Genomic DNA, 16,294 nt, shown 5'->3' on the forward strand with positions numbered 1-16,294 from the left:
AGTACAGACTTCTGTTAGGTAATTAGATTTTGGACCTTAAATTCTTAAGTTTAAATATGTCTAATGTCACAAAAAGATTGTCTATATAGTGACATTTAAAAAAAGGAAATACCATAATAAGAATCATTGTTCCTTTAAGAATAATTATTATCATTAGTAAAGATTAAACCTTTAAGAAGACATTTTTATTTAATTGTTTAGCAAATGCTGTAATTCTAACAAGGGATCATAAATATTACAAAAGATTTTTTTAATATATATATAAAGCCTCGATTTTGTTAATGTCAGGTCAAAACCTAATTATTCCCCAAAGAAATGATATAATTTTGCTTTAAACGGATGGATAAATAATGTTTTATTGATTTAAAAAATGTTTAACAGCTCACGCTAAACTTTGGCCAGACTCGTGCCTCACACCAGTGTCTCGATGTATAACACGTTTGCAGAGCAACACGAATTGTTGACACGGTGTTGACATATTGTTGACCTAGCAAGCCGCAAACTCGTGTGAAACTCTGCCAGAGACGTCACTTTCATCGTCTAGTTTCGAGCGCTACGTGTGCTTTAATCGTCCCAGATAAAATGATTATTTGTATCTGTTATGGTCTTGTAACTATGCATCAAGTCAGATGCAGAATTATGATAATTGCTGGAGTATGTGCCGCACATTCATATTCACATTCCACGCATACAAGAGCCCCTTCAATAAGTGAGGCAGCAGAGGAAGACTGTGCTATAATCAGCTGGCAGACTAATCACTGTGCATGCAGGTTTTTGTGATTTCCCCGGCGAAACTCTATAAAATTGATGCGTTCAAAGCCTCCGTGAGCGACGGTTGGTAAGGAAGTTCCAAATCGTGTTTCCACTAGTCAAATCATGACATCATTGTGCTGACAAAGCAGCTGGAGTCATCGGGAGCAGTGGCAGACGATTACAGGTTCCTTTTAATATCAAGACTAATGAGTTTCGTGTTAAATTCCTGTTCGCCCCCAACATGTTGATCTGCACGTATGCCTCTGAGTCCTCATCAAGTAACTGACAGAAAAAAAAAAGGTTTTGATTTGTCTGATCTTGGATCTAAATCATGTTTCAAAAATATATCCTTCCTATATAGGAATTATTTTTTGTTGTTAAAAAAAATCTTTATTCATTGACACCTGATTCTAACAACTAGAATCTAGAATGTTTTCACTTTAAAGTCATTTCACAGAATACACCTATTTTAGAGGGATATTACTAAAATAATGATGTATTTCAGGAATAAAATCAAAATTATACATGGGTACTGTACATCACCACTAGTGAATAGCACCTATCTTTCCAGAACAATATTTATCTATAGATTACATGTATGCTAATGAAACCATATGTATATATAGATACACTTTCCACCAAAAAAACATCCTGTTTTATGTTTACAACACTGGCAATAAACGTTTCTGATTCTGATTATAAAATAAAGTTAATTAATATTTTTCATCCAAACTGTTACCAAAAAGTGCAAGAAAAATACGAGTTCATTGGGTACTTACTCACTTAGATGAACTCAAGCCACATGTCACTCATAAAAAACTAATATAGCGAAGCAAGCATATCGTCCTTTGACAAAACAGAGCACGGCCAACTCCCCTGTATATGATCATGTCATGACAACAGCTGGGGAGACTCGGACGGATGTTTAACCCATTATTTCAGGAAGTCTCCGCATTCTTCAGTAACTAAAAATAAACTCATTTGCAGTTTGGCATGAAGATACACATCATGCTCTTGGGTGTTTCTGATTAAGGGCAAGTGCTCTAACAAGGCTTCACCCCCCTTCACATGTTTATGACCCCTGAGGCCCCTACAGGCGGTACATATGCATCTCAAAATGATGTGTGAGAAGATGGAAAGCAACCAGCCAGGCTCTCAAAGTGTACAAAAACCTGCCGATTAACATGTCGGAAAGAGGCAGCCAATGGGGATAAGTGAGGTGGCATCGGATTGGTTTTGTCGGATAAGCATGCAGACGGTCAATTATGATGGGCTGCACATAGACCCCGATGTTAATGTTGGGGCTAGCTGCACTCGTGGGCCTCTGTTCAACAGTAATTGTCCTGACCTGGTTTCTTCCATGTAAACACTTTGGCCCTGTGATGAATCTCCACACTGTTTTCAGATGACTTCACACACCACGACTCTTAGGTGAAGCTGAATGTCTCCAGTGTGTTGCTCAACCGCCTTTGTGGCTCCTTTTTGACATTTTGAATGTTTACTTGGTTTGAAGACCTTAGTCAAATTTACTGTAAGTGTTTTCACTTTAAGCTACGTCTTCTTAAAATTGTTATAGTTCGATTTTTTTTTTTTTTTTTTTTTAATATATATTTTTTATTCTATGCAGTAAAGTAGGACGAGCTTGAGTGCTAAGATCATCGTCCTATCAGAGATGTTTGTTGAACAACATGTTGTGGCCACATTTTGCCCTGTGGACTTCCTAGTGCACAGTGGTTTCTTAGGGGAGAACCAGCACGATGTGAACCAGATGTTCACTGTTTGATTGAGAGCAGAGCCAAGTCATTAATGCTGCACAACCTATTCTTTATTTTATCTTTTGTTCAGAGCATCCTATATTGCGGTGCATCACGGTTAATAAAGGGGAATATTCACGAGGTATGAGAAGAGTTTTATGTCGGAGGTTTCTTCCAACAGCTCTAAGAAAATGGTTTATTCCTTCCGCAGCTGTTAGCAAATGATAATGTGAGAGGATGGCAGCCATCTTAAATTAAGAGAACCTGGGAGTGCTAAAGAAAAGAGCATTGTTTCAGACATGCAACAGTTTAAACCACATCCATGTGCAAACAGGATTGGAAGAAAACTTCTGTATTTAAATTTAAGCTGTTCTTCTGCCTGTAGTTAAACATGTAGTAATCTTTTTTTTAATACTGTGGCAGAATGTTTTTTAACTTTATCTAATAATTATTATTCAAGCCATATTTTATCCTGCAAAACTGTCATAAGGAACATTTACGACTTTTTCCCCACAAACGGGATCAAACAATTCAAAAGACAGTTGCCTTAGAAGATTTATGTCTGGATCATCTCTCCTTTTTTCCATCAACTTTAAGACTTCGTAACAATTCAGTCTCCTAGCCTTTAACTCTTTTTGTTAAGCGAATGAAGTTGGTAATTTTTATTTTTTAAATTTGTTTCATATACAGTAATTAAGTGACCCAATGCAACCACAAAATGTTTTCAATTACTTAATAATAATCATAAATTTTTAATTTTCAGGATTATTTTTAAATCACAGTAGAAATAAAGCTGATTATGTTATTATGGTTTGTTTTTTTTACTTTTTATTGAGCCCCTTTTAAACTTTGTATTAATATAAAACAACACGATGAGGGGCAAACCACACAAGAAAAATTCAAATTAATAATTTATAACTCACTGTAATTACAGTACAAGTACAGGTTAACCATAAATATGTTTTCTAATTGAAACTAATGACCAATAGAAGCAGTTTCACTGGAAGTAAAATAAAGGGTTTTAAACTAAACAGCGGAGGTAGCTGACATGATCCATGTCTGAGTTGAGTGACTCTCAAGTAGCTGAATGATTACAAAAACTAGTCATTCATGATGCTGGGGAAGTATGGCATGCACATGTTTGTCATTGGAGAAATAGGATACCAAGAGTCCGGTGTAGAAGGATGTAAAGTAACATCATCTTGGGAGCTTGAAATCTTAAATCATATCGAACAAAACGGGGTGTAATTTATGCCTATGCGTCAACTATGGAGGTTTTAACCGGCTGAGCAGATGTTTGCCTAACTTCTTTTTGTGGATTTTCATCAAATCACTCAAAGTCGCTGATGGCCACAGTGTGTTTATAGTAGTTATGAAATGGTAAGGAGTCACCTCTGGCTTGACAAGTAAGCTGCCTGAGCCGCCCTTCATCTTGATGTCCTGCTGTTTGTGTGGCTTATTTAAGCGGCCTTTGTCCATTCTTCATTGAAGGGATAACTAGAAGCATGTGTGCTAAATGGTTTTCTGAAAGAAGTTGAATTGAGCAAGAGTATGAAGTAGCTATTAACTATTTATGTATTAGTTTCCTCAACTTGACTCATCATTGTAGTGGCACTGCTAAGAAGACATCAGTTGCTTTTGATTTCTATTTTCGGTCTCTGCCTGTGATCAGAATAATGGTAGCAAACAAAAGCAAAGAAAAGTCAAAATGAGTGCACGGGCATTGGAAGTCAAGGTCAGCAGACCTCTGGATATTTTTAAAACCTTGGATGAAAACCGAGTGTGACAGTACAAGCAACCGCCGCATCACTCGGGAGACAAAGACGAAGATGGTGATACTGTTATACAGGGGTCCTAAGTGCAGCACTGGTCATTAAAGTAGCGTTCACTGACAGATGCTCAGTGTAATCATTCCTCAGATATTGAACATTACAGCTCACGTTGATTTATTGGGTAGCTGCTGCCATTAGGGTCTCGACAGTTGCAAGGCAGGTCGAGCTTTTCTTTGTGATTTATAGTTTCATTGCATGTGAACATAAAAGAAAAAGAGTCTAAACACTGGCCAAGCCTGGACTCTGACACTTCAGCCAGGACTGTTGTTTTGCTTGCCTGGAGCATGAATCCATGCCGGTGTGTACATTGATGCAGGTCAGCTGTTCACCTGGAGTCTATAACTTTATGCAGGTCAGCTTGGCCACCCAGCTGGATCTCCGTGCCCTTACTTTCATTTCTTTGCATTGACAATCTTCTGTGAAAATGTTTAATCTGGATGAATATGGGGGTGTTAAAAACATCGATACAGCTTTATATCAAAATGTTTTTTTCCTGATACTGTATCGATATTCAACAGCACTTTTTTCCCGGTTAATTTTATTAATTGAAGGATTTAAGTGTTTTGTTGTTTGTTATAGTTTCATGTTAATTTTAAATTTCAAATTTGATTTGAAGGCCAAATAACAGAGTTCCGGTGATGACAGAGGACGAGAGAATACAGTCGACTCTAGCAGTTTTAAAAGTTGATGTTCTGACATATTTTGGTTTAAACAAATAAAGGCAATTATGACAGGAGTCATTCTTTAAATTCACCAGAGTCTATTCTTGGGCTATAGTACAAATATATCCTCGTTCCTACAGTATCGCAACACTACCTGCAGAAAATGGAGTGAGCGTTTACCTTTGTCTATTTAGAAAGTTTGGCTATCAGAAGAGTGAAAGAGGAAGTTACCTCCAGGTAAACTGTCTTGTGGGTGGGAAAGACTACATGTGGTGAGTCAGACTTCCAAGCTGTAAACATCTGACATATGCTAGCAGAACCTCAAGGCTGCAGTGACCCTGCTGTGGGATCACACAAAGCGAAAATTGCAATGCAACAGATTGTTATTTAGTTACTCTATGTCAGGGACAGAAAGGCGAGTTTTCCCGAAAAGAAAATACCAATAAATATCTCTGATTTAGCTGAATGAATTACATGCTGTACAATTAGTAGTTTCTATTTATTCATTTTGAGATGACAAAGGTAAAGTCCCTTACACAAGTGGGAACCTAAAAACATTTTGTAAAGGTCTTGTTTGAAATGCATTAAAAACGTATGAATAAGACTATTTTTCTATACATTTTCATGAATGCATTTACATTCGGTTAAGATTGATCGACATAAAACCTGTGACTGAGTGGGTATTTAGTTAGTGAGTAGGTGGAAGCATTAAACAATAATACTTGATAAATGTGATTTTATTTATCAGTCAGAAACGTCAGGAAATGACAGCAGCCTTCAGTTCAAAGTTTGGACGATGACGTTTTCTTTGTGTGGCAGGAAATGACACATTTACACACTTCTTATATCTGGGTTTGTTCTGCCTGCAGGTTAATGTTTTTAGTACGCGTCTGTTTATTGTGTAGCCTCCGTCATGATGGACAGGCGGTGCGCTGATATTGGCGCGTCTATTCCACCTGGATTGCTCCTCCAGGATATCCTGTTTAGTGTACAGGTCCTCTTCACTTTATGTCACCGTTGCTGGTTGAGTGATTAAAAATGGCTGTGTGCTTCCGCTCCCCAACTCTCCATCTGTCTTGCTCATGAACATGCTATTTTATCCTTACGACCAAAGTGAAAAACGTCATGACCCAGTTTCACATCTGGGGGTTCTTTTATCTGACTTGTTCTCGCTCTTTAAGTTGTTTCGTCATCATTGTTTTAAAGAAATGATGACGGTTTTAACTTTACTAATGTGAATGTCACTTTGATCAAATGTTTCTCTCTCCTTTTCCACCCCTCGCCCCTCCATCCTCATGCTTCCTTACTTGGTCCTCCCTGCTGCTGTGTAATAATATATTGACTTTACTGGACATCCCCTGGAGGAATTCCTAGTGTTTGGTGAACCAAAGTCTCTCCAGTGTGATTCCATGCGCAGTGCACAGCAGCCATTAATCACTTTGCTATGACGGACCCGGAGTGAATCTGTATATTTAGAGCCAGTTAGGTTTTCCTCTTTCAGCTTCGGTGGAAAACACTTCTTACCAAAAGACAATGGTTAGAGAGGGAATACCTGTCTTGCTACTTCGCTGCTGTATACAGGGATATAACTGTTATCTCTGGCTGACTAATGAGGTTCAACAAGTGACCGGCTGTGCACGAGCCTCTTGGAACAATATATCCACATATGCTTGCTGACATTCACAGTTGCTTCATAATTCAATATATCCAGTGGCTACAGTGACTTTTCAGTGGCCATACATTCTGGCCGTACAGCTCTTTGTGATAGTTTTGCTCCACATATTGCTAACTGGTACTTTGAGGCCTGAATCTGAACTGAATCCATGGACATAATCCAAAATAAATCAAATATGTAGTTAAGGCTTTCCAGACAAAATGTTTTTACATTATATTTATGTATGTATTAATCAAAATACCGCCGGGACTTTAGCATGAATCATATGTGCGTGAGTGTTAAATGTTCTGTCAGTGCGAGCCCAGATAGCATCACAGGCGAGTGAAGTAGCAGAACTGTACTGCTCAACTTTCCTACTGCCTCAGGCACCTGTAGGTCACGGAGGGAGGGGGTGAAGGGCACATATCTGCTCTCACCAGGATTAACAAAAGACGACGACCAGTTCCCTACGGGGCAGACAGGAAGAAGGCATGCTCTACCTCACCGGTCTGTGCACACATGCATAAAAACACACTCAACCAGCCACATTTAAATGAAGGAGAAGTACTGTTGCAGAATTAAAACAACATATTTTGTGCCTTCAACACCACAAATACAAAGTCTTTATACAGTATTTATAAATATGTATATAAATATGGAGTTATGTAGACTTGACTACTGCACATGAACACAAAGTTCTCCCTGAAAAAAAAAATTGACACAGAAGTGGGTGTCACCTGAAAGAACTGTTCGACACAGATCCAGCTTCTCTAAGATGCAAACAGGAAGCATAACAAGAGACATTATCTATCCCTACTAATCTTTCTTTTTCCTTACAGATTCCCTTTGTATCCAAGAGGAGAGCGGTTTCATTTCGAATATGGCGTCTACTTGCTCAACAAGAACATTGCCCAGGTAACTTTTTTTAACAACTTAACCTGAAAAAGTGTAATAAAAATACAAAAACAAAAGAGTGGCTTAAAAGTTACTCTTAGAAATGGAAAATGTGGATGCCAGTCAACAACCATGGTTTTGGTATTTAACCATATGAAACCTATACTAAGTCTCAAATGTGAAGACTCAACGTCTGAAACTATATAATTGTGGCAATAATACATTTACTGGCATCTAGTTAACACTTCCAAACACCTACCCCCGAGGGAAGGATTGAACTTCTGCCTTATCTGTGCTCACTTAAGTGCTGTTAATATGTTGACCTGTGTAACTCCTTCTGTACGGCCCTGAGAGGTTCTGCACTAACTTATACAATATTGCATTCCTTTGAAGGAAACCTTTTGTACTTATTATGCAACCTCATAAAATCCAATGAAATAAAGATGTTCCGAGCCAGAAGAAAAAACATTTGATCTTAAAATGGTTTGTCTTTAAGTCCATCTTAATTACAGTCTCTTTATCAACTCAAATATAATTCATCATTCCAGTAGAAGGTCAAATTTGGGTTGCGATATTCAACTGGGTTATGACAGAGTTTTATTGGACCACAATAACTGTCAATAATGGATCCACAAACATGCGTTTGATTGCTCACATATGCTCACAAGAATGTTCCCCTTTGACTCGCTTTGAACCGACCCAAGCCCCCCGCTGGACACCTTGCACTAAATCCAAGTAAAGAATGTTATAAAAATGTTAATGATCCATAATGTATCAATTGTTTTAAATGAAATTCCTCATATGATCTATATACATGTCAACTGCCCCTGGTGCTCTGTGAGCTGTGTTGGATTAGAAATTCTGATTGGCTGCAGACTGTGTGTCTTATCTGAGAAGGAGAATATTTTTTCAAGAGCAGCATAAATGTATTTAGACTAGAGTTCTCAAGAGCGGGCATGATTTGACCCGGATTAGAGTCCAAATACTTTTGTGGCACCACATCATGTTGATTGTCTCGATATGTGAATGAGTGACGACCAGAGAATCAATGCGATATATTGATACTTGCACATTTTTTACATTACATTAAAGATATTTTATTATGTTTTGAATTAGATGCACGAAAGAAAGATAAAGACCAATCACTCTGTTTTTAAGGTAATTATGGAATAAAACTGCAGTTTTGGGGTCATAGCTTGGTGGAAATTTAATGGCATTTAATTTCAAATAAGAGGGGAAAGGATGACTAAAGCCATATATCCGCCAATAATTCTCACGCATAAATATAAACCTTTATAGGCCGCTTTAAAATGTGCTTTTTAAAATTATGCATTTTGTCAGCATTAAAGGAAACCAAACAAGAAAACTCATATCTGTGGCTTCAAAGCGTGCTCGTCCATCCAAACATAAATAATGGGATCCAGGCTGTTGGAGACAGCAGGGTGTTTGCACCAGTGTCCACACAATCTAGGGGTCATTTAAATGAGCCATATTGAACCAGATGTGACCACCAGCTGGGGTGCAGGTGGTTACATCAGAGAAGCTCAGGATAACTCGAAGATTAATCCATGTAAAGAAAGCGACGTTGAGTCAAAGTTTTTCACATGTGCAGGTCTGGCTATTTCCAATTTTGACTTTTAGTCTAACTTGAGCAGACATTAACAATAACACATTTATTTTTGCTTCCAGCTTAGTTTGTTTTCTCAAATGTAAAACTAGGAATTGATTTTTTATAAATGGTTATTGTTATAGACTAAGTTCGATCAGGATTGCATGCATCCATTTTTAAACTGAATGTGTAATTACACTTAAAACCTGATTAAGAAAATATTAACCGGATGTTTTATATGTAAAATATTTAGTACTAAACATTCCGTTTGTCCTGCAGCTGCATAGTTTGATGATTCAAACTTGGATGGGTTTTTTTTCCACTGATTTATTTGTTCATAATGTGGAAGACTGACATCTTTTTCTTATTTCTCTTTTTTTTAACTGAGGAAGCAGAGACACTGGTTTGGACACAGCCTGGTGGAGCATCACTGGAGCTGTATGAAATGTTAGCCCTCGCTCTGTGTTATGATTACCATGTGTGCGTCCACATCCTCCTGAAGGATGAGTTATCAGGTTGACTTCAAACATTTAAACAATCTTACATGAATAGCGCGGGTCCATATGAGAGCAATAATGGATGGTTGTTTCAAAACACATGAAATGCTAAACATTTCACAGTCAATATATTCAAACCCGCCATGAAAAAGAACCTTCCTGTTCAGTGTTTGGTTGAGTTCTACACACTGCATTAAAGTGTTTACTTCTGCGAGTCTGATTTCATCCGCTTCTTGGATCTCGCGGTGCACATCCAATGTGGGAATTCATGACAACTGGACTTATTGCAACTAAAACATTCCAGCTAAAATCTTCCCCTTAGGAAAAATTGGAATTCCATTCAGTTTCACAAAAAGACTGTCACATATACTGTACATATTTGATTCACCACCTGGTTCTCGCAGGATCATCTGAAAGATGTTTTCATTTCCACATTTCCTGAAATCATTTAAAACCAACATTGGAATACTGTTATCAGTTTAAAGCAGCTTTGATGTTTTTGATTTGCTGTGTACTGTCATCTTTAAATTGACTGTTTATGTTTATATTAATGGAGGTATGCAGCTGTTTCGGAGTCTGTTCAGGATCCAGATCCGTGATGTGAACCAGAGGTCTGGTTGTTCACAGCTGACCTGTCGATTACCGATTGGCTGCTCCGTTGAGTGACTGGAGTCTGGGTGGGAGACATTAGTCGTCCATCTCTTATTAAATTGCCCCGTGTAGCTTCGTTTGAAAGTGATACCCGGGAAGCTGGCATAGGATCAGGGGCTCAGTAGGTTGACTTCGCTTTCATGTGGCAAAGAGAAAGATGTTTGTTTTTATTAGCTTTCAAGTCACGAAGCCAAAGGAAGGGATGGAGAGGCTCCTCCAACATCATGGATGTCAGATGGTAACTTCGCCCTTTGTTGCAATTGTTGCTGTATTTGTTTCTGAGGTGATATGGCTTACAAACCATCTGTTTTAAGTGACTTTTACTGAACTCTTGAGCTAGATCGGAGAGGCTGTAAATATACTTATCTAGCATGAAGAGGATTACCTTGAGAGTCTAAAGGAAAACTGTTTTTTGTTTCCATGGCTTGCAGTCGTCTCTGATTTCCTGTTTATCTACCTGTGCTGGTGAGCATGTGGATCTTATTAAATAACGGAAGCTACACCAAATCTCTGTTTTCAGAAGTCGGGACTGGTACCATTAGTTCTCCGTCACTAACCATGGCGTATCATATTGTGTTGGCCTCAGGCGCAGGAAAGAAAGTAACGGGAATTAAAACGGAGCAAATCTGTCGCGGCCCAACTAGGTCAGCTTTCAGTTCACCTTCATTTCTGAGGGAAGTCGCCCACAGTCTCCCCACCTCGTCTCAGGGCAATTTCACACCATGATGTGCAGGCAGATTGCCATCCTAGTGGTCTAGCATACGTCAGAGGGCCTGCTGCCATTTAGAGTGGCAACTGTGGCTCAATAAAACACACTTATGACTTATGGGGGAGTCCACCGTGTTAAGTGCTTCATGGAGGGGGAGCAGACGGAAGCTTGTTGGCAAAAAAAAGTTTTTTCACAACTTAAATCATTGTTTGTCTATTGACCATTGTTTTTCTCTCTAAGTTGTTCACCTCACCATTTTAAGAAAAATACTATATTCTAAAAGAAAAAGCTTTCTAAATGAGTCGCCTTCTCTATCGCCGCAGACTCGTTTGGTAATGTAAAAAAAAAAAACTCTGCTTACGTCGATTCCATTCGTTGTTATTTTTGCACATTTCGAAAATGAAAACCATTCTTTTAACAGCCAATAAGTTCGGCCAAAGAAATTGTTGAACAAACTTACCATGGTCCCTGTGCGGCCATCTGCTCATTACAATTTGTGTCGATAAAAACCATATGATCCCAGAAGAGCGAATCATGTGTAGTTCCACTGCACCCCCGACAAAACTGTCAGGACAGCTCTGATGAAGAGATGTTCACTTTTCTCATTAACTCCTTTTTAGTCCCCATTTCTAAACCGACATGTAACTTGTCCAGAAAATACTATTTCCTGGTTAAATTCAAACAAACATTGGATCATGTTAGTATGTGAACTCAGTTTTTCCACAGTTGACATTCCACCGAGCAGTTGTGTGTTTATCCTGAGCCAGTGTATGAATCAGAAACGGGGAAGGAGTTTTGTGAAGAAAGCCATCGACGAGGTTGTCTGTTGCTCCGTCTGACGTTACCGAGGTTCATTCTGTTTGTTTCCTAAACTTGCTTGCTTCGCGTGATTATGTTTTTGCACATGTGCAACATATTCACAAACGGGTCTGAGCCTTAAACGTGAACCGAATGATCGTTGTGTGTGAGAGGAAAGAATGTCATAAAAGTCATTGAAAAAAAAAAGAAAGAAAAGTCAACAACTGTACAATTTAATTGTGTTTAAACAGCAACTAACGTGTTAATTTAAGTGTCTCTTAAATAGATCATAGACACCTATTGTACATCAAAAATGTGCTTAAGCCACGCCCACTAAAAAGACAAGGTTTTTCTCAAAGTTGAATCTTGTTTACATAATAGTACAATAGAGGTCCAAGATCAATTTAAGAGACACTTAAATGATCATTAATTGCACTTTAAGGTGATGATACCTTCTATTGAATCAGCAATTGGACTCACAGTAGACATCATGAATGCATTTAAATGGAAAAACTTGCTCTTTTGTGTTTAGCAGACTCTGAATGTGACACTGTTTTCTGGTTCCTTTAGTAGTTTTTGTATTCTCGTGCGGTGGCTTGCGGTTCGTGACTCATTTCAGTTTGTTCCAAAAAATATTTCACCCACTCAAAAAACGGATTATAACTCCACTTAAACTTCTGCACTCGAGTCAGTGTTCAGAAATCATAATGCAGCCCACAGTGTGCTGTTTGTTTACCTGAACCCAGGACCGCGTCTCCCCTGACATGGCCACCAACTCAACTCTAACATAGCCAAGGCCTGGAAGCAATCAAGACCTTATGTTCGCTGACTGACACTTGTGTCTTCATCTTTCTATAATGGTGACATCCGTTTTGGATTTTTGAGGGGCTGTTTTGACAAACCTTTCAAGAGGAAATCTGGTGCCAAGTCAACATGGTAGTTTCCCTTTTCATCACTATTACACTTCACAGAAAAATAGATGGAATAAAAATATGTTTTATCGAAAAAGGGAACTCTGTGTGGCTCGTACCAAACTCGTGCCTTGTTTCTCTGTGTAGTTTGCCTCAAATATTCTGCAGGTTTTAAAATGGGAAAGGAAGAACTTTTTTTTTTATTGTTGTACCTTATTATCTTACACATTATAATTATTGTGAGTTTTGGTTGTGTTGACCCCAACTTGCTCTTTAATTGTCATCATAATAATACAATAAACATTGAATTTATTTAGCACTTTTTGAGACACACAAAGACACTTAACAAATAGTTATATGCCTCAATTATTTTTTATCTACTTAACAGCACAATGTTATAATGTTCCGAATCCTATTATGGCAGATACCATTATTCTTCCTTGTATTATTCTTTCATTTTTATTGTAAATACAATATTTAAAACCGAGAATTACCTTTAAGTAAATGTCACAAGGAAAAACTGTCTTTCTAATTTTGTATTAGCATTAACAACATTAGATTCTGAAAAAATACTTTAGTAAACTTGTACTTTACAAATAATACTTATAATATAATACTTGATCAATCTTTTAATAACCTGAAAAATGTGATTACAAGCTTTTATAATGTCTTCTAAAAAGCCTTAGAGGTGCAAAATATTGTCTAAGGATTGAGTCTTTAACGTATTACAAACACAGAAATAGTTTTTGATATTTCTTGTATTTAAGAAAAAGCTCTTGGTCTCATGATCAATGAATAAGAGCTACAGTTCTGAGCTCATTTTATTTTCCAAAATCCATTTGTAGTGAAATTCATGAGCCGTGTCTTAGTCTGCGTTGCCTTTTTTCCTGCATACCCACCGATTTCACGCCTGAACCAAAGAGTTTAATTGGCATTCCTTTGGGGAGCCACTTATTATTTTATGAAACACTTACATTTGTGTGATAAATGCGAGTTTCCACATTTTGTGGTTTTCATTTCATAGCAATATGATGCCACTGGGACAGGTCACTTAATAATGGATGGCCAGCAACTGAGAATGATTGCTTGTATGCATTTAATTTTTTTCCATTTTGTTAAAATACATTTTAACATTAATATCTTGGTGTAAAAACAAACGGTCACATTTTATGACGGAAATAAAAATAGGCCTCAAATAATCGATTGATTTCAAATTGCAGGTTTTCTACATTGTAAATTCATCATCATTTGATGCTCAATTACTATATTGTATAGCTGCACTTTCTGTGGTTTTTATGCTTATTGTCCAAAGCTTATTTAAGTTTAACAATAATAATTCAGAGTAGTAAAGGAGGAGGAAGTCTATAAAATAATTTTGTAGGTTTAAATTTAAACACATTTGGATATATTATACTTCCTATGATTTATTTTCTTTAAAATAAGGAACATACATTTAAAACTATTTGAATTTTTCTCAATAAATATTATTATAATTGGGTCGGTATTCATTATTGCAATATAACTTTGTTCTTATTGCCCGTGACAGGGCAATATCTAATCTAATGATAAATTCAAAGCGTTTTCTTCTCTCAGAAGATTCTACTGGTTTTAATGTTATTTTCAGATCAGTACTAGAGTGTATAATCCGATCCAAACTTAGATGTTACAGAGAAAAAAAAAAGCAGATGGAACTTTGGGCCACTTAAAAGTCAACGCTTAATGTAATATAAACGTTTGGCTGTCTAACCAACAAGCTGTGGAATGGCTTCCTGCTTCTTTTGATTATGTTTAACATTATATATTTAATTAAAATGAACACGGATGAGAGCACCGTCATCACTGTGCTCGCTGCAATTAAACACCAGAGTTTGCAAACTGTTTAGAAAGAGCCTCGTCTGCGCAGTGCGTCTGCTATTTCCAGCTGGTAAGAAGTTGAAGCCAAGATCCGTTTGTTTGGAGTTTGCCCTCTTTTTTTACTTTAATTTCGGTAACTCTAGGGTTATCTACGAGTGAAGGAGCTTTAAAGAGGCCCGATCTTTCAATAATTCATAAAGGGTTTCCATGGCAACGTCCAATAATGTTAGCCTTTCTTAGATCTGCTGACAGAACAAAGGAAACAAAGTGCTCGCAGGATAAAGGGAAGAGGAAACTCCATCAGACAGTCGATGGCATTTTAAGTATATTTGTTTTCCTTGGTATCTCCTCATTTGATCACGGTTGTGTCATAGTTCATTAGGACGTCGACATTAATGTTCCCTCTGTGTCTTCTAGCAAATTGAATTGACTCGAGACCAAAACACACAAACAAAGGGATCTCTTGGCCTTCACTCTGGGTCGGGGTGGAGCGGAGGAATCCAGGGGGCAGAAACCAAGTATATTTTATGTCGGCGAGTTTAGAAAACCTGTTATTCTTGCTAATTCATCAAACAGTGTGTGCTGTCACACGGGTGTTTGAGGGTAAAAGTATTCAATCATGATCACGGGCTGTCGCGCCGCTCAATAACATTAAACAGCTCTCTGAATAAAACAATGCTGTCCCCATCTGGTCACTATTTAAAAATGTCAGCCTTCCTGCCATTCCGTCAGATTCTCCTGCTGCTCCTGCTGCCATGTGGATTTCATTAGAGCCTCTTGACTCGGCAGCTTTTCATCTAGATTAGCACCGACTCCTTCCAGTGGCCCTCGTCCAACCACAACTAGATTCTCTAACTTCTAATTTGGTTGTGTTAATTCAATTTATTTTGGGAACCTCAGTGGCTTCAATATTCTCTGTTGCAAAAAATAAATAATAAAGAATCTGTTGTCAGTTCTAATATCCAGTGTTCGGCTGGGAAGAAGGGTAACGAGGAAGTGTCGTCACCGCCATGTGATCACCGGCGTCAAATCACAGCTTCTTTTAAGTGTCAGCGATGAGCAAGAGACTCTATTAATTGAAACTGCATAAAGGTTTCATATAACACAGGGTTTGCCAAAAAGAATCACCAATTTATTTGAAACTACATTGCTCGTTTTTCTCAACAAAAAAAAACTACTTTCAACAAATACTTTTTGACTTGTAATTTATATTACAAGTGAATAAACTTGAATATGTTTTTGTTTGTTTTTTTACCGTGTAGTGGACGTGTCAAATCATTTTGGGACCGCCTGCATTACATTGTGAATACACTTGATCTTGACTTGACACTGTGTAACTTGCCAGTTGTCAGCTCAGTAATACTTTCTGTATTTGCATTCTACAATGGAGTGTTTTTTGTGTTGACATTACAAGATTAAATGTAGTGTCATTTCCGATTATAAAAGATGCAACATTACGGGGTTAAAGCACAATACTCAACTTATTCTCTCTGATATTGTTATGAGTAGAATGAAAAATGAAGCTGTGCATGTCCCAAAAATGACAGTGGTAGCATGTACCAACCTGTTAGTGGTTTTCTAATACACAAATATACATTTCTTAAAGTTGAAATGAATTTGAGTAAAGTTATATGAGCCAAATTAAAAATTCTAGCATCCTTTTAAATTGCAAGTATTTCAATTTGAGTCCACGAAAAATATTAACACATTTTACTT

General features: G+C 37.6%; 1 protein-coding gene across 1 annotated transcript in view; it reads left to right on the forward strand.

Annotated features, from left to right (window-relative positions):
• Window positions 1-16,294, forward strand: part of uvrag (UV radiation resistance associated gene) — a 52,120-nt gene that overhangs the window by 20,647 nt on the left and 15,179 nt on the right. The window contains exon 13 of the mRNA XM_087807532.1: window positions 7,495-7,570. Within this exon, the coding sequence (XP_087663658.1) occupies window positions 7,495-7,570 (76 nt within the window). The remainder of the gene's footprint in view (window positions 1-7,494; window positions 7,571-16,294) is intronic.

This window comes from Callionymus lyra, chromosome 14 (assembly GCF_982586985.1).
Source record: "Callionymus lyra chromosome 14, fCalLyr1.hap1.1, whole genome shotgun sequence".
NCBI lineage: Eukaryota > Metazoa > Chordata > Actinopteri > Syngnathiformes > Callionymidae > Callionymus > Callionymus lyra.